Source organism: Lineus longissimus, chromosome 16, assembly GCF_910592395.1.
Source record: "Lineus longissimus chromosome 16, tnLinLong1.2, whole genome shotgun sequence".
NCBI lineage: Eukaryota > Metazoa > Nemertea > Pilidiophora > Heteronemertea > Lineidae > Lineus > Lineus longissimus.
In genome coordinates this window covers 4,564,036-4,585,051 of record NC_088323.1, presented here as the reverse complement: position 1 = coordinate 4,585,051, position 21,016 = coordinate 4,564,036, and the positions used below count along the sequence as shown (strand labels likewise).

Below are 21,016 nucleotides of genomic sequence, written 5' to 3'. Positions count from 1 at the left end.
AAATGTGCGATTTCAGAGCCATCCAATCACATCACAACCAGCAAGATTATATAGATCGAGCCATCCAAACAAGTTCAACCTGTGTCTGTGAAATATGACACTTCACAGCCAATGAGACATGCCACCAAGAGCCATCCAATGTAGTCACAACCAGTGAGACATATCACTTGTCTTTAGCTATGAAGCATCCAATGTAGTCACAACCAGTGAGACCTGCTTCTTCCGTAGAGCTATCCAGGCCTAACTTATTTAGCACCGTAATGATGAAGGGACGAAACTTGGTGAATCATCCACAAGACAGAAAACAAAGGAAAGTCAAGTCAGCTCATTAACAACACGACACCATATTATTTACAGACTTGGCATCACGATGATAGACACAATGAACTTGGACACTCATAATCATAAATCACGTCTAAAATAAAAGACCCTGCTTTGTCAGAAGCAAACAAAGGCCGGAAATAGTTTAGCCCCCCCCCCCCATCCCATCCCCAGTAGGTTCCCCAATCCCCATCCTTAATGAGGTTACAGAGTTGATTAACATTTGACAACATCATAAAGAGCTAGGCCTAGTAAAACAAACCAGGAAACACTTCACACATTCTTTTTTATTTTTCAGTAGAGAAAACTAACTTTCACCAACAGCACCAAAGCTAATGACTGTTCACACACTCCCCTCAATTACAACAGTCTCTTAGTCTTACTTTCATTTGATAGCGAGCTGTAACAGTCTGTTGGTATCAGCCGTCAAAGCTACTTAACTGCATTCATGTGTTGCTGTTCTATGTATATTCTGCGACAGATAAATGAAGAGTTGCAATATTTTTTAATATTTCAACAGTTTTTGATAAATCCTATACATGTAGTTAAAATCAATGTGATAAAAATCCAGGAGAAAATTTACAGGACGGAATTGATAACTTGACATATCAACAACAGACTACTATCAATCCAAAATGATAATAAAACATCTATTACATGTACATAAACTAAATGTAACTTACATGTACACATTCTCAAACTCAGTAATGACAAATAATCACTGGACGGTTGTGTGATCAATAAATTAATAAATAATATATCTTGTGTTTTAATACGGAGGGCTTCATATACTTTTGAGTAGAAACAATCACCACAAAAGAGCTGTCTTTAACCTTAGTAATGACTTAGATCACTGGACGGTTGTATGATTAATAAATATCTTGTATTTTATAGAGGGATAAATATTTTAGACAGTATTGCGTACCAATTAAAATCAACTGAATCACTAACATAACTTGACAACCATATACTACATGTATTGCATGAAATTGTCTGCCACAATGACCTTGGTGTATGTACCGAGCGATGGTAATTGATGAAATACATTAATATTAGCAGTAAAATCTTTAAACAACACATGTCAACATGATAAACATGTTTGAGTAGGAAAACTACCATTCACTGTACAGGGTACATCTACAAATAAATAAACAAAAACAAGAACTGGACTCCATTGACAGACGAGGTGTACAGCCTCCCGATCACATCATTTTGGGCACACCTGCTTTCCTAAATTGGGACTTATTTTTTCATGATTTCATCACGTTGGCGCAAAACATTTGGTTTTTTACACCAAAAAAACAGTCTTTCTTTACGTAATCATGAAACAAACCTAGTACATTTTTAGTGTCTTCACTAATATTCATATACACCTCTGAATGCCCCAAGATTTCCATATCCAAATTGATATTGAATCGATATTTCACCAAGCCGGCAGCTCCACGTCTTATTCCACACTCACATCAGCCCCACAATACAGTCACATCAATATCATATCCCCAACAAATAACTAGACCAGAATAAATGCACAATAACACTCGTTGTCACCAAGACAATACAATCATCTCTCCGTATGCGCCCTTATGTGTGGGCCCCCGAGAGGGTTAGTCCGGCTGTGACGCGCTGCTGGCGACATGTCATAATATCCACTCTCCACAAGAACACTTTCGATGATTCCTTGCATGGATTCGTACGTTATACCAATATCTTTATGATCGGTGTCCAAACCTGAAGAAAGAAAACACCAACAAATATTACTCGAATGTTTGGATATTGAATTTCAACATGTACATGAACTGTGGGTTAGCGTTTTTCTTGGGAGAAAGAGTCCTTTTCTAAGACATCTCGTACTAATTACTTGAAAGGGAGTCAACTAACCCCATCCTATACAGGAAGTCCAACATTCAATACACTAACAACTTCAATAATTTCCTACCTCCTCCTTTCTCTGCATTCAAAGTCAGCACCTCGGGATCACGGCTCGCCTCGCGATTAACCAATGGCGATTCGCTCGGGCCAAAGTTCAGGTCGATCAACTCCCTCGATCCCGTCAACAACTTCTTTAATTCATTCTTCAGGTTGAATGACGTACTCTGTGGGGCGAATAACGCCCGTTTGAAGCGTTCTATCACTCGGCGTCTCGGGTTGTGACATAGAGTTGGTGGCAGCTGTGGAGGAGAAGAGTATGTTGTCAGAATGTAATGTTTGTTAATGGAAAGGAGCCGGGGTAATTTTCTGTCATGCAAATTGTCCTCAAAGGTCAATGTACTATGGGCAGGACATATTGTGGTTTACGGTAATGACTGGTTGAACCAAGAGCAATTCTATAATCCTTGACTTAATTGTCCATTGATCGCCAATGGGTCTAATTAGGACAAAGTCACAACCAGAAGATTATCTGGGACAAAGTGACTTTTAAAGAAGCATAATTCTTACCTGTGAGGTGTATATGATCTTATGTAGCTGGTTAAGCATCTGTAGAATGGGGTCATTGATCTGCCTGACCTTCCTCGGCGAGATGGTTAATGTGGCAGTATTGGCACTACCTACAAAGAGAAACAAATACTAACATTTAAATGACTTTCAAGAAAAGAGAGGAACAAGAATTCTCTATTTTAGAACAATTAGGGAATACCAGGCAGTAATTTTAGGCACAACTAATTGAAATCATTCAAGACCAAGAGAATATTTAGTAACTCAAAGCACTTCTTCAAGTTATCTTCTGCTGGTTTTATACCAAAATTGGCCTGATATACAATGAATCCTATTGGTAAATATACAGATGACATGACTACGAAAATACATGTAAACAGTAATATATAACATGGAATGACAGGCTGATTACACCTCCACCTGATGAAGCAAAAAGAGAAATAGACACTTGAATTTGCTAGTATCCTGAAGCAACTGAAAAGACATTACATATAAATACCTCATGCAAACCCTCAAAACCAAAATTTATGAAACAAAGGGAATGGACATACAGCTCAGATTTAGGCAGTGTTGTGGACACTGTATGGAGACAGATACACAAGCAACTGCCCTTGAAGGAGGCCTTTCATACAAACATGGCAAATTTCTGCCAATGACCGATATCACATCTTAGTCGGACAGGCACCAGTCACACTATGCCTAAAAACTGTCTTTTCAAATATCAGGCAGCAAACGAAAGCTGCAGACAGTATGTTATGTTGAGTCTTGAATACTGTATTCGCTTTTAAATGACATCACAAAAAAATTTCAGTGGCAGCTATCATTTTCTCATGATATCTATGTACAGATGAACCATAAGAGGCATATTGCTACTTCTGTACAGACTAAGAATGAGTCTACATCAAGAATGATATGAAGTACGGTGTCTACCTGTACTCAGGGACCTCTTGGTCTTTAAATGTGCTAGAAAACAGTGAAATAAAATGAAAAATCTCAGTGCGAAAATCATTACACAGCAACAAGGCTCACAAGCAGTGGGTGACCGCATTGATAAAATCTTTGTATTTGGAAGTCTCTGCTTGACAAAGAGACTTTACTGGGAAGTCAACATGCGATGGACCTGCATCCTTTATCCAGGGAAATGATTCTCCGCTTAATAAATGCTATGGAATCCGGTACAAGCCTCGGCCTGATGAGCCATTTGGCTCAGGCTTTAGACCAAGCAGACATCTAGTTTTTACTCTAAATAAGACTTGATTCTTTGAACCAGCTCAGAAAAACCAGGAAAGATGTGCAGTTAACACGAAATTAAGACATGCAAATGTATCAAGATTTCTTTAAACCTTACCAAAAGTTCCTAAGTTTTGTTAGTGATTGAAATAAGATGAAATGCATTGGTTAGAGATGTTAAAATGGTTAAAGTACAGCAAGGAAATTACATTCAGATTTTGATGGAATCATTATGACGGAACTGTACCATAGACAGCCAAAGCCTTTAGATATATATCTGACAATTTCTGCAATTCTAAAAACTTGTCCTGGAAAAATCCATCACCTTTAACGGGGGTTAGATTCTGTTAGTCACAACTAAAAATATACTACAAGTAATCAACAGAGATGAAATACAAACATACTTGGACGTGTCTTAGCACTCGAGACCCGTCGTGTGACTGCTCCACTCTCTGTTGAGCTGATTGAACGAGATACAACGGACGGAGGCTTTCCTTGGGGACTGGCGTCTGGGAATGATAACGATGTGGTGTTTGGTGATGGGTCACCGGAACTTAGGCCAGAATCCCGACTGACCGCACTGATGTTTAATAACTTGGCTGGAAGAAAATTGATCCTTGTAAATACATAAGGAATCCACCACTTTAAAGAAGCCACAGGTTTGGGTTCCTGGGTTGGCTGGCCTAGATTCATCCAAGAATGAAGTCTCACTTTGAATATTTAGACAGCTGAGTCAGCTTCTGTGCACGCCACAGTATCTTCATTGACATAAACGAACTTTGAGTAAATGTGGCTGTTGGGATACTTTCTAACATAACTGATGCCAGAATTCATCACCCCTCCTCACAGTTAAAATAAAATCTGATGAAATAGACTAACTTCAACCAACTTTCTTGCCAAAAATGGCCTGACTTTCTGAGTGAAACAGTGAAATAGACACTCCGATGATAAACACCAAATTCAACCTACCACTGTTAGAACTATTGGGTGAATTGTTTGGAATGTCAACAGTCAGCTCCTCATCAAGTTTTTGCCTCCGGTCACGCCGCCTGGAGGGAATGGGCGGCTTCGGTAGCGCAAACGTCGTCTCGCCATCTGCCTTGAGTGTGCCGGATAACTCGAGTGACCGACTACTTCCCGCGCTGCTACCTCTGCTGTTGCTGCTGAAGCTCTCAAAGCTTTCAAAGTCATCGTCACTTGTCCAACCTGGAGCGAAACAAACACTTTTAAAGTGGTAAAATCTCAGACCTCCTGGCTCACACAAGCCTAACCCAAGTAAGTATTTGATTAACACGGATCAGTGCATACAATTCAAACCTTGGTTGATTCAATGTTGTGCAGGTTTAAGCACCAGAGCGGCGAGTGAAATAGATATGTGAGAAACTTGTCTGTAAGTAAACCTAAAACAAATTGACTAGATAGAAAATCAAGAACACACAGGGAAAAAACAATGTTGTGAGCTGAAATAAACTTTTGCCAAAAAAGTGAAAAGTTTACTTCAACCAAATTTATTGTGAAGAGAATATCAAAGAAATTGTGAAGATTTTTTATATTCAGTTCCTGTACCTGGGTACGGGTGGCGAGGTATGTACAAAGTCAGCTTGGGTTTTAAGGGTGGAAGTTTCTGTAGTATGGCTGGGGAGGAAAATAAACATCAGACAATCAGAACTGAATACCAAGCGTGAGATCCAAAGGAACCTAGATATACTTGAAATCACTTCATTATACTCATATGTCATTTTTTAAATGAAGTTTCCTTGACAGGGATTCGATCTGTGGTTCGAATCCCAGGCAACTTCGATTTTTTGTACTAATTTCACACACACACACAGGACTCCAAACATATTACAACCAGTTTTTCAACTTGTGTAAAACTTCACATCAACAAAAGAAGATCGAAGGCACACCAGTATTTACAGTATCTGAAATGTAATAATCCCAGACTAAAAAAACTTTGTCCACACCTTTATCGTTTGTGTTATCTTCATTGTCACTCCGACTACTGCCGCTGGTCTTGTGAATACGCCTCTTGCCACGACTCCCAGTTGAGTCGACGTCGGAGAAGACACCGTCGGCATCGCTGAGCTCGCCATCTTTCATACTGGAGCCTCCACCACTGCTGGCAAGGTTGACTAGTTTGTCGTAGCGTTCTTGCGAGACGAGGAAAAGCCGGTGGTAGTTCTGCATGTTGCGGTTCGCTTCGAAATAATGTCTGAAATGAGATGAACAGACGACATGAGAGGTTGGACAATAAGAATGAGCTGAATGGCTTCAGAAGCTCTAGCCATCCCAGTCATAGGAACATACATGCAGAGAATTTGATTTTTAGAAGTCCTAACTAACCTCTGAGTTCTCTTCCGCTCTCTCTCCAACTTCTTCTCCATGGCAAACTGGTGAACGCGCAGGATGTCCATGTGTCGGAGAATGATGTCCGAGATCTGTCCCGCCACCTCGCAGATATCTGGCCGTGCGTTAGGGTCAACTGTGATACAGCTTCGTATCGTCTGTTCCATTCTCTCGGAATATTCACCAGGAGGGAGGGGGTCATATTCAGCAGAAACAATCTGGAGAGACAGATAGGACATAAAAGTTAACGTTTTAAGAGCTGGAGAGATATTCGGAGGATGTTTGGGCTGGAAGGTTTTGGGGCTTGAAAATGCTGCAGAATCTAATTATCTTCTATAACTTTTCATTGTCATCCAAAAAGAAGTGTTGATGTTACAGGCAAGAATCATGATTAGGAACACCTTACCTTCAAGACTAGCGCCAACATATTGCTGCCCATGAAAGGCGGTTGCAGCGTACACATCTGGTATAATATGCAGCCAATTGCCCAGATGTCCGCTTTCTCCCCATATGGGTGATACTGCACGATCTCTGGACAGTTGTACAAGATAGTTCCGACCACTGAAGTCATCTTGCTGCAGTCAGATCTCTTCTGCTTTGCCAGGCCGAAGTCAGCTGAAACGACAAGGAGAAGGATAAAATATGATAACCAAACACATTTACTCCAACAGATAGGGATACTTCCTTTCAAGAAAATAATGTTCAGTCAAGAGAATAGAAAAGGCACTTACTTATAGTGACCCTGTCATTCTCACCCAACATGATGTTATTGGGTGTGAGATCCCTGTGGACGATGCCCTTGTCTTTGTGCAGATACCTCAACGCCAGAGTCAGCTGGATGAAGATATTCCAGATTCGATCCTCCTGGAACTTCTCCCCCTTCTCCTTGAGAGAGCTGAAATGTTCGCCGAGGGGAGCACCTTCGATCAGCTCCATCACAATGTACAACTTGTCACCTGAAAATATGAATAAAAGTCAGTTTCTAGCATGCAAACCAGGAGCACGAGGCAAGGGCAACAGTGATGACCTGCATACAAGTTAGAAACCTGCCCAGAACGAGAGGAAGTGGAGAAAACTTGTGGGCAACCCATGCTCCACTTCGACTAGAGTAACAGTGGTTTAGTTCAAATAAGCCCTTTCTTCTACTTTGCATTCTCCAGTCAAGTAGGTCAAACCAGAATCTCAAAGTAACATGGACTTACATTCTACAAATGTTTTGTAGTATCTGACCACATTCGGATGTCTCATCTGCTCTTTGATGATCGTCAGCTCGCTGATGATCTCGCCGATACTCTTGTCTCGTTCTTTGGCACTCTTGCCAAAAGAGGACGACACCGTGTTTATCTGGAAGGAGGAATGATACAGTTAAAGTTCAAATGTATCAATTGAATACAGTTTAAGCACAACTGTACTCAAATCGACAGGTTAAAGTACTTCTGTGTTCAATTCAGCTCTTGTACAACAAGATCTGGACCACATAACTAGTGACTATAATAAAATGTAGAGGGATATACAATCACAGTACAGTTCCTTGACCAAGGCATCAATGAAATTATCAGATGTGGAAAGTTTAAGCTGCCACAATCTGCGGGAAATGTTACCAAATCAAAACATTGACAACAGCAATACCGACCAGTTGAAATACCAGCCCCATACTAAACCTGGATAGACGTACATTTACCTCTTTCATAGCTAAGAATGATTGTCCATGAGCTTTCTTTTTGACTTTGTACACCGAGCCAAATGCTCCCGACCCAAGGTGTTCAAGGACGGCATAATCTCCGATGAATCGTGACGGCGTCTTATTCTGATTCAACGCCAAGACATTCTCTTGGATTTCAGCTATTGTATCTTCCTGAAACATAGAGAAAAATAAACATCAATGACATTCAATGCAGTACTAATACTGAAAAATAGACGTTCCAACACCATCACACCTCAAGAATGGGCATCTGAGGAGCTTTAAAACCTTATTTTGTCATCTTTCCTCCTGACAGTACCACCAATCAACCAATTTTTACTTACAGGCAGTGAGTTCAGCTTTTCTACAACTGGCTTATAGGTATTGAGTTCTCGGACATAGTGACCACATCTTATGAACATCTCATACAGTTCTGGTGGGAACAGCCGTTTAAACAGACGTCGATTTCTCTCCATACTGAACAGGAACCGTAGGGCTCGGAATGCATTTTTCTGGAAAACAATTGAAAAGTTAAAGCACAACACAAATTTCCAAGATATCAGGAGGTGACATTAGAAGTCAAGTTCCAGTGTGTATGTTTCAAGTGAAAATTTTGAGAAGCTAAAGATGGCAAGAAAGGCTCGTAAAACTTTCACTGCTTATGACTTCCTCTATAAACTGGAAGGGAAAATGATTGCAAATTTACCTGTAAATTTTCGACGGCCTTTCTATCCTTGTCGAGATTAGTTAGTTGCGGTAGGATAAGAAGGCCTATGGAGAACACACCATTCGCTTGAACTATCTGTTGAGCATTTGTATCATTCAGCACCAACTCAGTCAAGGCAGCACAACATGCTGAAATTGATAATGGAGAGATGAGTTACATTCCAGTATAACAATATCAATATCGGAACTCATCAATATCTTCATAAGACAAACAGTTGATTGTTGATTAAACACAAATGGAATAAGTAACCACAATAATCCCCCAAAGTAGTGTGAACTCAAAGCGAATTTCAAAAACGTTCAAGAATTCGAACATGAACTTCTTACCCGACTTTAAAGACAGAACATGTTCCCTCATGTCTTCTCCTTCCTCCATAGGTACCCCTGTTGGAGGCGTTCGCCCGTGAGGCGGGGCACTACTAGCACTGTTTGCACTGCTCGGACGTTCATTCACAAATTTACGATCACTGAAATTAAAGTTTAGATAGAATGTAATCGCTGGGACAGCAACAATCACTGAAAACTAGTTGGATGACAGAGCATGTTAAAGATCCTTTGTACTGTCAGGCAAACGTTAAACCAAGGTCTGAAAACTTGAAGCTGTTGTTCCGGCAAAGGAAACTTACTGTAACAGAGAGAGTAGTAGGGGAATCCCCCCCATCGTCCTGATATCGTTCGAGGCGTCCTGGTCCTCAGCAAGCTGCACCAGGCACCACACAACATTCCATAACAACTTGATGTTATCACTGTGCAACAGACTGAAAGAGAAACACAACACAATTGTTACATGTAAGAGCACATTTTTAAATACTGTAGGGTATCATGACTTTTTCCCGGAGAGAGCATGTTTAGGGTGTTTCTAACACTAACAGGGTTATCCCCCAAGACAAGACTTTCGATCGGCTTCTTAATATTGATTCAAGTTCGCCAACAGTGTGTCAAAAGAGATTGCTTGATGAAGTGCTTTGAACACCGTCAGCCTGGGTAGAGTGCTATATATATATATAAGCCTGCTGAAAGAGCTTTATAGATTCCATATGTACGTGTATCAACGCTGCCCAGATTCATACTGCATGCTACAAATCACTCTGCAGTTTACTAATCAATCAATTGTCAAGCTAATTTATTAGAATCAAGGCAACCAGCCTTCAGTTTACTGGTGATTATCAGTGCATGAAAATCACCATGGTAGAAGTTCCAGTATTCGTTCTATTGGAAAACAATTTTTCCTCTCTCAAATCATGCGTGTTGACATTCTGTGCATTCATATCGCATACTACATTTCATCATTGATCATTTACTCACCTTAGCAACAACGGAATCCCATCATATATCTTCACCATTTCCCGCGCCTGGGAATCTGCGCACAGAGTCCGCAGGAGATTAGCAGCCAACTTCTTGGAGAGATTATCATAATCTTGTAAAATTCTCAGCACCATTTCAATGGAGTTTAATTCTCCAATCATCACACGTGGCTCTTTGCTGGAAAACAGATATGAGAGATGTTATACTTTTTATAACAAATCTTTGCAAAATATTGAGTCTTCAAAACTGGACATGCTCTAACGGCTGATTTTGACAGGATTCACCCATTACCTCTGCAAAGTCTAAAAATATCCTTACCTCTGTGCTAAACTTATAAGTGCATGTAGTGTACAGTGCAGTACTATCACATCGTTACTTGAAAGCAGCAGTACCAGGGCCTTGTGAGCGTTACAGGCGACCAGCCACTGGCGCTGGTCGACTATCGTAGACAACTTCTGGAAGATATCTGCAAGAAGACGAGTTCAATGAGGACAATTCCTAGCATTGGGAAGAAGACAGGACAACACCACTCCTAAGTGGGCACAGTTTGTTCCAATTCTCAAGGCAACTGCACACAGAAGAAGAAATTTGTTGTATGTTGTGATTTTATCTTTCGGCTCAAGTCAAAAGAGCATAGCATGTTGCCATGCGGCCAATTGCCCTATCTTACTTTTACTCCTCATACAAATGACCCCGAGGACTGTATTATTCTTTCAACTTACTGGTCATTTCCTTCAATATATCAACAACAAATGGTCCATCACCGTAGAACAGGTAACTATCTGTGGCCCGCTGTAGGTGCTGCAAAAACAAAGCAAGACAAGAAATTAAGAAGCAGAAAGAAGAGAAAATGAATAGATGATTCCCAGGTCGACTGCCATGTTTCATCGCCAGTTAGATTTGACCTGGGTGGCTTTCGAGTTCTCACCTGTCTGATGTCACGGAATTAGCTCCTACCTGGCACCCACGTTGTGTTTGACACAAAATTGTTCCTAACGTGGATCCACCATCATGTCCTGGGAACCATCTATACACCAAAGATGTTGCGTAACCAACTCTATGAGAATATGTGGCCTAACTTACCTCTGAGAGAACCTTGACCCCATCAGCCTGGAAGAAATCTTTCTGATAGTTGAGATCCCGTGTCATGATCCGCAGACACACCAACACCCGAAGGATGTTCTCGGGAGGAGCACGCAGCGTCCAGTCACTGCGAGGAAAAAAGTATGAAATATGATTATTAAAGGCAGGGAGAACACCCTTGAGAATCATTCCCCAGATGGTGGAGAATCTTATCAAGCCCTCCAACATACCGATCAGCCTACCCTGGAGAGTGCTACCTGAGCTCTGGGTGATTGGCTGCCTCACAGTCACAATAAAAACAGCCAAAATGTGCACTCATTGGTAAATTTACTGAATTAAACTACGTCCATTTGGAAACATTAACAATATCACACAGATCCATGGATCATAGACACCTCTCCGAGTTAAACTTGATTGGACAAAGACTTCAGAGCGACTTTGATTTATCATTACTTACGAACAACACAACCTCTGTTTGACAAGTGCCGAGAAGATTTGTGAGAAGTAGTCATGGTTAGGATGGGTTGAAAAGTGTCGTTCATTCTGGTAGCGGTGGCTGAAAGAAAGGAAACAATACACAAGTTAGAAATATGTCAATGTATACTATTATCTCACTCAAACCACATCCAACTGCAAATGTCAGAACCTGCAATGAACATTTTTTACCTTGACCTTGAAATGGCCAAAGACTTACATCACTGGCTCCAGCATTATTGGAGGGGCATTTGACGGGGAGTGTAATAGAAGGCTGGTGACGCTATAAAATAGAGCCAATAGTTCATATCTAAATATAAGCTAGAGTTAAGAAATAATACCTGAATTTTTCGAGAGCGAGTGCTTCAGTGGACTGGTGTTGCTGAGCACCTGACTTGGGCAGCGGGAGGGGCCATTGGAAAGACTTGTTGAGACTAGGACCTTCTATCTGAATGGACGGCAACTGCAAGAAAATATTGGTTATGACAATGAAGATTGTGGGCACAGTGCTCTTGCGTTTAACCTCCTAATGAACATGGACAGAGGAGATGAGGTAACTACCGCTTTTGTCATAGGTCAGGCTGCTGCTGACTTTACAAGACCACCTGAACAGGATGAACATGGCTGAATCTGGAAGATGCCAGTGCAAGACACCAGCATGCCATGATGCCCTATCTCCAGCACTGCTGGATTCTGGGGACTGGCCACTTGGCCGTACGGTGCATCAATGGAGACAGCTCTGAGGATCAAGAGAGGACCAAGAGGCGACGGCCTGGTTTATAAGAGACACAACCCTTTGGAAAAATGGCAATGGAAAATGTACTCACCTGTTGTTTACTGGCTGGAGTATTGATAAGGCTAAGTAATCTACAAAGTTCTTTTATATCCCTGAAAATATACATTAGTTCTTATTACTACAGCTCCGCCTTTTTTATTTCCATCAACCCCTGACAGAAAGTGGAACGTCGCTGAGCAGCCGCTGTGGAATAGTCGGCGTGAGACTCGACCCAGGTCTTTTTGCCTGACTTGCCTTACTCCACCCAAGGGAATAGATGGGTACCGTTCAGAAATGATTGCAGCGCTGTTTGAGCAGATCACTTGAGTTTGACTGAAAAATTACCGATAGACCAAGGTTAAATTGGAAGTCGACAACCTCTACTGTAGTTGATATCAGACTGTTACTTCAACTTTAACTTTTAACTTCTGAGAACGAAACCCAAGAGGACTTACTGTTCATGGTTAGGCGAGCTAGCACTTTTCCCCTGAGAGGGCATTTTATGGACGGATAAACTCTGACGACGATTCTTCACGACTTCTACATGGTTCGGTTTGTAGTACAGGCTAAGTCTGCAAAGAGAAGAAAGGAAAGTTGGTCAGATGGGCAACGGAGAAATGCTGCCAGCTCCATGTAACGTAGTTTAGGAGCCTCACCTAAGCTGATAAATATGAAATACCGAAGTCATGCATACCATGAGCTAGAGGAACAAAAGCAAGTGAAATTCCTGCTGGCAAAACAACCGAGCAAAACAACCGAAGGTTCCATGCTGACGTCAAGAAGTCCTGCTGGTTGAGCTATTTTAGGTCAAAGACTGCATGGCTGTGTGGTAATATTGGTATGATAATCAATTTAGAACAGGCGAACATGGTAAAAAGATAAATGGAAACCCGAGAAGGAATTTCACGCATACCAAAATAACTTCCCTTTGACGTAAGTGTCCCTATGTAAGACACCACAACATATTAGATCAAGAAAGTTACTGACCGTATATATGTTCATGTAGCACCCCTTGGGTTTAATACGATAACAACCACTACTTTATTAGTATTAGTAGCTGACCTCAACGCCACAAAATAGGACTGAACAGGCAATTTTGCAGCCACAGTCATTAAGTTTTTCATTACAAACTGATTGATGGCGAAGAACAAGGACAAGTAATTACTTTTTCTGACCGAGTGGAGGTGGTGACATCAGTACTGACCACAGGTTAAATGCCTGTCATGCATCCCTGACGAATATAATTGATTGAGCGCTCAACCCAGGGGTAGTTCAATGCTAAATTTGTACTAATTACAAAAGATGCTATTATTCAATTTGGCTAATTAGTAGATAATTGGACCATATGTCTCCTGTCCTGGTCATAAATTCTGACCTCTTTTCTTCCCCCCTTTCACCGTGACATGTCCATCCTTTCAAACACCGGGGACGACTTCCATCAAAACACCACCAGCCTCTACACGGATACTCAGTTGTGTTGGATGCCAAACCGTTCAAGCCTGTGTCTCTACAGGGCATACATCAGTGTCGGCCAAAAACCTTAAGACAGAGAAGTGCTAATGACCTGTTATGGGGAGGGACAGTCGTGTCTCAGCCAGCCCACCTCCCAGGTGTGACCAACAGACGTCTAAAGGAGACAACAAAAGGAGGTGATAATCGACCAACAAAAAAGTGATCCTAGAGATGCAGTAACTACGATAGGAAAACTGTGATTATCCTCTTGTCAATCGTGGAGATTTCATCGTATATTGCCTATACGACAAAGGAGGAAGCAACCTTACTCAAAATGTTACTTTTCTTACTGTTTTCCTGTTTACAAGTAGCGAGGAACATTGCTAGTATTCCAGTACACGAAGAAAACTCAATCCTGTCCAAGTTCACCAATCAATTATTGCACAAGTTGTGTATGGTCAACTAACAAAACCCTAGCATGACTTTTTCAAACTTCATATACCTTTAGCATTATAATCCATTAAGGCCGATGTCTTACACAGTCAAGAAAATTCCATGACATTAAGAAGGCATTTATAGCTAAACTTTAGCACACCTTATTCAGAGGATTAATGTACATATTTCGAGTAAAAGCCTCGGCAGGTGGCCAGGATTTCTTTAGCAAATATAGCATAAAGCATGAAATATGTGGCAAGAAAAATATTGTCACAAATCATACACATGATATAGACCCGGCTTGCTATATTCTTAACCCCTGGAGAGTGCCTTGGTATGACTCATTTTCGATTGCAATATCGAAGCTGTTTTAAGGACAGGTCATCCAGCTCCTTCGGGGATAAAAATATTTTAGGAATTATTTGCCATAACTGGATATAAAACTTTAGTTCTTGGCACATGAATTGCATACCATAACTAAACCCTGGAAAACAATTCTTTCAAACCATAGATTGAGACATGACTCAGTCAGTGGTGAAATTCTCATTGGGATAATAGGTTTTGTGCAATACAAATGATGACAAACCTTCTGAGAGTACTTTTCTCAGGGACCTCATCTTCAAACAAGAATTTGATCCGCTTCCGAGCTTTTGACGGCATCCTGAATTCGTGCTGCAACAAATCGTACAGAAGTCCAACTCCAAATCGTTCAACTTAGAATTTATGCAAGTAGAGACAACACCTTGGCATAACGCTGTATCGCCTTTTCTAAAATTCGGGCAAAATATCTGAATTTGAAACTTTTGAGTCAAACAAGTGACCAAATGTTCAAGCTCGGAGAAATGAGCTAGACAAACAACCACTGAAACCAGACTCTGACCTATCCACTCTGAGGTGACACTGAATACTGGGGACATTCCTGAATTAAGGAGCTGCAACCTGATAGCTCTGGTCATGGATGGCTGAGCATCGTCTGGGCAGGGAACAAACATAAGCCTTTAACTCCATTAGGCCTTCAGTCTACTGCACTGAAAACAACCAATTAACAAATTTCCAACAATGGTTTTGTGACTTTGCTAATTAGCAGTTATCCCCCCTCCCCTTTCCAAATAAACTGTTAAACATGGGTGGCTTGACCTTTATTAGAAAAAAAAATGAGCAGAATTTCACTTTTCCTTGACCTTTCATCTCGCAGTCAGTTAACTTATAATGAACCAGATGCTCAAGTTAGCAGAGCCCTGCTCTCCACTCCCCAACCCATCTTGGTTAAATTCGTGCAGAGGGTGTGGGGGGAGCCATTAGAACAGTCCAACTAATCAGTCCTAGCATTAATTAGCCTGCAGTGTTTCCTAATGTGATCAACTCCTGGAACCTACTCGGCTTAATTATCCAAACTGTTGATGGCTGATTGAGATGTTTCAATATCTTGGAATTCTGGAAGGCAAATTCTTGAAATAACAGGAATTGTTTGAGGAACAGAACGTCATCTAGTTTATAAACAATCAATTGAAAAATTTGTGTTATTTGTTTGCAAAGAAATTTCCAAAAAGTACATGTACCCGTTGGTCTCCATCATTGGCTATACATGTATCAAGTGTAGCAAAACAATCTTAACGCACCCAAAAATTATTTGTATGCACCGTAAAATCTCGATTATTGTTCATGACCCCTACGCTGACCTTAAATTTCTATCATCACCCCAGTTGTATGATCCTGCATAATAAAATAACTGAATAAAACTTACAATAATACGTTTTATTGTCAATAACAAAGGCTTGCCTTGAGCTCTTTGTGAATATCAGCTTATTCGGTATGATATATAAAATACCAACAACAAAGTACAGAATTTTTTTCATCATGCATGTAGGCTTTTCAAGTATTGTGAAATTGAGTTTAGAACATTTTGGAACGAAAGTTAACCCGCCGTTATACAGTTATCGCCAGACGTAACATGGCTTGTTGGGTGCGACACTAAACTCTGCACTACAAAGCACTTTTCAAAGAGATGTGATCTTCGCCTCGGGCATAGACATGATTTAAAAGGACAGTAGCCTAATACTCAAGTATAAGTGAAAAGTTCACCCAGGTCAGAGTTTCTATTACAGACAATCTATTACAAATTCCATAAAAAGGCACAAATGCAGTAAAAATGTGCATCAATTCTCAGAGGAGAAAGACTTACCGCAAGTTTTCCTCCCAAATGTAAAGTGATATACAGAAGTCCAACACACAATAACCAAAGATAGTGTGAAACGCAATAAACTGCGATAAACTCGGCAGCCAGTTCTAGCCAGCATGACCTCAACCACGCAGCGAATGTATGAGCTGTGAAATCACTGAACCATTCATGCTAATAGAATATTCATATTTGAACGGTAAACTAGGGGCAAGTCGGTTCCTGCCATTAGCGGGTCAATATTGCTGAATTGTCATTTGCGAAGCCAGTCAATTGAATCGTGTATAGGCAGCTCAAGGACAAAACCAGCAGTGGTACATTTACAATGCAGCTACTGTAGTTTACAGAATTATGAATTGCTATTTATTTGAACTGTAAATCCTGACATTTTTGCAAGCTATAAACTCAAACTCGATCTACGGCTGGGGTGAGGGTTGCAGCCCGTTTGTTTCTTCGTCCTCCTGAGGACAAGCTCAAGTAGCGCTGGTTGCTTCTTTGACAAGGAGCTCAACATGATCACGAGAGCTGTCAACATCTTTGATCTCATTTTCACTCCATGAGAACTTGAATGGCTGTGATTTTGTGACATAAACTATGACCACAGTAAAGTCACTGTTCACTTTAATACGCTGTTTATCATGGCGTGCACTGAAGAGACACCTGCCTTGAGACATACACCCACCCTTTACAAAAACATGTGCATTACTCCCAAAAGAATGTATTTGACATTATTCTCAAATCAAGCAAAACAGAAATTTCAGAAAAAATATCTGAGAGTAGGCCATGAGAACAAACACTGACCTGCATTTTCAAACGATTTGGTCATTTGTACAAGTAATTGCTTGCCGTATTAGAAATCGTTTGGGCGAATACACAATTCAAATTTGATTAGCCTGGGGCTTGAATTAGTGAAGTAAACATTTGGACATCCGGACAAGTGCAGGACAATGCTGCGTGAAAGTAGAAAGATATAGATTTTTCACCAAGGCGAGCAGAAGCAAATAGTTTAGAATTTAATAGATCTTACTATTCAATATCAATAACATTCCTTTGATAGACAACCCACAATCTGCATGTACTATTATGGTGTATCTTCATGGCATGACCTGATGAACAGTAGTGTGAGTGACTTTATGCCTCCAGTTCATTTATCCACGCTTACTTCTCTCCTCAAGTGAATATTAAAGTTGTCACATTCAGCCAAGTCTCAAGGGAAGATATTTCGCAAATCACAAATGACTTCGCAGATACTCTCAAGTCCAGTGTCAAAAGTTTAGGCCTGTCAGTATTGCACAATATTGGCATTAAAGTAATGGATTAGTAGCCCATTGTTGGATTAAACTCTTATCCACAGATTAGTCAACGTTGCACAGAATACTCCCACCAGTAGGAGGCCAAGTTACTGAACTTACCACGGATTCGGGAAGATAAGCCACCCACAAGCTATTTGGAGCCTGTATTTAGATTGGGTGCCTAGCCAGCCTTCATATTGTTCTTGAGGTTTACCCTAAATCCCGCCTGATCAGTGCGTAAAAATAATATTTTCATGTGTTCCGTTTCATTTGTGTCGCAATTCGGACAATGTTAACTTATCTAGCTCTGACTCGTCTACTTAAGGGCCCTGGGTAACATGTCCAGAGGTGGAGTAGTTTGGGGGAGATGAAATGCACTAATTCTGCAGAATAATAATTCAACTTTTTCCCCCAGTTCTCAACTAAATATTTCATCAACATTTAAAAACCCTGCAATCATGCCATACCTGAAACCAGATTGTTTTTAAAAACTGTTTTACTCAATTACGATACACAGTGCATGGCCGATAATATCGACTCCATTATTCAGCGCCACTGCATTATTTCTATGGACCTTGATCAATTATTTAAACCTCCAATCCATGAATTTTGATATTGATTTGCCTACCATGGTATATTCATGACTGTCTGCATGTCATACATTGTCATATGTGCATAGGTCAGTTCATCTTTCACAGAGTTTTCCCAGCTTTTGACCTATGTAGGATGTCATAGCATGTCTGCACCCTTTAACTATGAGAACTTGGTAAATGCACAGTTTAGATATGATATGAGACAGTAGCCAGAACCGATATATCTTTTTCATTACACTGCCATAAAGAGAGATACCACAGTTCATTTTGCAGCTGACAAATAAAGGCAACTGAGCATTGACATAGATTGAGATTGCAATTTCCTCTCGGGAGGACTAACTCTGACAGATGGGAATGGTTTGAACAACATCAATTTCCTGTGTGTGAGAAACTTACTTCAGATAATGATGTGATATAGAGGGATGATTGATTTTTTAAACCAGCAGCCCTACACTGTAGCAGGTGCTTCTCAAAACTAGAGTCAAGGCAGTGAACAGCCCAACTTTGAAATATTACACACTTATGTCTTGTTTAAATATGTGCTTGACCACTCGAGATAGACAATGTCTGATGAAGCAGGCCAGTGTTTCAGGTCACTTCACTTGGTTCGTTGTAAAATAAAGAAGTCTGGGCAGGTCCAATCTTGTCCCTCTTGACGTTGGGTTCGACTATATAAAAAATTATGCAAACATCCAAAATCAGAAGTTGTTTAAAAAGACCTTGTTCTTAATCTTATGAGATTTGTTTACCGAATCTCATCTCCTTGAATGATTCTGATACGTGCATGAACTCTCTGAACGGGTTAGATAGGCACATACTGTACTAGATGACTGTTGAATTACCTAACTGACAAATATCACAATCAGGATTAGTCAACAACAGAGGTATTTTGTCAATAAGACAAGTTATTTTAAGATAAGATCAGTCATTCTTGAAAGGGAAGTCGTCAAATGTCTCAGACAAAACTTTTGATTGGCAAATTGCACTTTTCCTGTCTAGTGTCTTACTACTTCATACTTGATTTGAGGAGCAGTACTTATGTCTTATTAGGTTTATGGTTATTTCATATCAATAACCAGAAAACTATCATAATTCTGATAATCATTTTGCATAAAAATTATGATCGGTATGTAATTCTATGTAAGGCTATGTATGAGGTTGTCAGATGTGTTACTAATACAGTAGAATCTCTCTATTAAGGACACTCTCGGGACTGACAAATACTGTCCTTAATAGAGAGGTGTCCTGATTAGGGACTACAGAGGTTATCCCTAATAGAGAGGTGTCCGCATGGGGGAGGTTCCAGTATAGCCTACCAACTAAACAAAAATAGCAATGGACCGTTGTTTCTTTCTTTTCTAGATGTAGCATGGCTGGGAAAGTAATGTCGTCATTGGACCTCCGAGTCTGACATGGGAGTGGGACCGCTGACATTCATTGACTGTTATGTTTTGTTGTATTGTAATATAGGCCTAGTTCAAGTTCAGCTCCAATCCAGTGGCTTGACACTGACAGTGACACTGTCCGCAGTTTGCTTAGGGCTTCTGTCGTGTTCTGAGTATGCGCGTTTGCTTAGTTTGGGCTCTGAGCCCTAGGCCTTAGGTCCATTAATTATCCATTGATGATGGTTAGCCATGAATGCATGTACATGATGATGATGTATGGTAGCCTACCTGTCAGTGTCAAAATGCCAAAATAGAGAATACATTACAGTATATAGTAGGCCTACTCACCTTTCAACAAAGATTTGTCCTCAAATTGTTGGTATTTGCAAATCAGACGATATAGAACGGATATTTATGACATGAACTAAGATATGAACCCAACCGCAAACGTCTGATGCCAGTAAATCAGGCACAAATCGTGATAAAACAGGAGGAAATCCGACAACTTCTTCACATTGGACCTGTTCACACCTATTTGCAAGGAACGGTGCTAAGAAAAATAGTAATAAACATTTGTTCTTTCCCTATGGTATTCTTACATATAGACAGAAGTATTTATCAAATTTATCATTTATTTTGAGTTTTACATTTTCACTTAGTATTTTTTCATCGAATTCGGTCAGTATACGGGGAAATTATGAATGACGGCACCTGTATATCAATGCGCGACCAGACGCTTTTTAACCTCGGATGCAGTATACATGTCAGGGGTCGGCGTACTTGGAATTCTACAGTAAAAACTTGCTATTACCGAGGTAGGTAAGAGTACTCTCCAATCTCCCGGGCGCCGGGCCAAATGTCCAATTTACATGCACCCGCTAAAATTGTCACAGTAGGTCGAGTGAGACCTGGCAACGATGATCACCATTGACGATGCTTGGAGAATGAGTACTGGCTACACACCAATAATAGATTTTAAGCCATTTTCCTTTAGACATTAACTGCCATAACTTTTTACCAATATCTCACTCGAACCTTATATTTGCAGGGCAGAAAGACCTTACCTAGGGCATAAATCCGTATAATTTTTGACAGGTCATGACCATGATAATTTCAGGGTTCAGGGGTCTGAAGTTTTTGGGGGTCGTTTTTTATCTTAATTTCACGCGTCCAACACGTTTAACGGCTCAGCGGGTTAATTGGATCCCCAAATCCACGCCAGCGAATATATGAGGCTCAAAGTTCATCAGAATGTTCGCCAGAAACTACTTTAATTCCTGATATCAGAGAAACTACATCCTGATTGCAT

General features: G+C 40.5%; 1 protein-coding gene across 4 annotated transcripts; it reads right to left on the bottom strand.

Annotated features, from left to right (window-relative positions):
• Positions 1 to 328: 328 nt before the first annotated feature.
• Positions 329 to 20,227, bottom strand: LOC135500280 (serine/threonine-protein kinase Nek10-like). Of its 4 annotated transcripts, none has more exons than XM_064791627.1 (25): positions 20,056 to 20,227; positions 12,830 to 12,946; positions 12,427 to 12,487; positions 11,941 to 12,062; positions 11,583 to 11,681; positions 11,126 to 11,252; positions 10,765 to 10,843; positions 10,361 to 10,508; positions 10,043 to 10,219; positions 9,364 to 9,495; positions 9,065 to 9,204; positions 8,718 to 8,866; positions 8,356 to 8,523; positions 8,006 to 8,185; positions 7,533 to 7,674; positions 7,062 to 7,286; positions 6,737 to 6,945; positions 6,328 to 6,548; positions 5,949 to 6,196; positions 4,954 to 5,190; positions 4,389 to 4,583; positions 3,685 to 3,717; positions 2,758 to 2,867; positions 2,258 to 2,489; positions 329 to 2,049 (listed from the first exon to the last, which is right to left on the bottom strand). In XM_064791627.1, exons 2-25 carry the CDS (start codon positions 12,871 to 12,873, stop codon positions 1,883 to 1,885), a joined length of 3,645 nt encoding a protein of 1,214 aa, XP_064647697.1. In that variant the 5' UTR covers positions 12,874 to 12,946; positions 20,056 to 20,227; the 3' UTR covers positions 329 to 1,882. The 4 variants fall into 4 exon arrangements, with proteins under 4 accessions (XP_064647697.1, XP_064647699.1, XP_064647698.1 ...); XM_064791629.1 differs by having other exon boundaries at positions 8,012 to 8,185; XM_064791628.1 differs by lacking the exon at positions 20,056 to 20,227 and adding an exon at positions 16,444 to 16,561.
• Positions 20,228 to 21,016: the final 789 nt, after the last annotated feature.

Coding starts and splice junctions, on each gene's coding strand:
- LOC135500280 (XM_064791627.1), bottom strand. CDS start 12,873: ATGCCCTCTCAGGGGAAAAGTGCTAGCTCGCCTAACCATGAACA. Junction 12,488..12,829: donor AGCTCGCCTAACCATGAACA/GTAAGTCCTCTT, acceptor GTATATTTTCAG/GGATATAAAAGAACTTTGTA. Junction 8,867..9,064: donor TGTTCTGTCTTTAAAGTCGG/GTAAGAAGTTCA, acceptor TATCAATTTCAG/CATGTTGTGCTGCCTTGACT.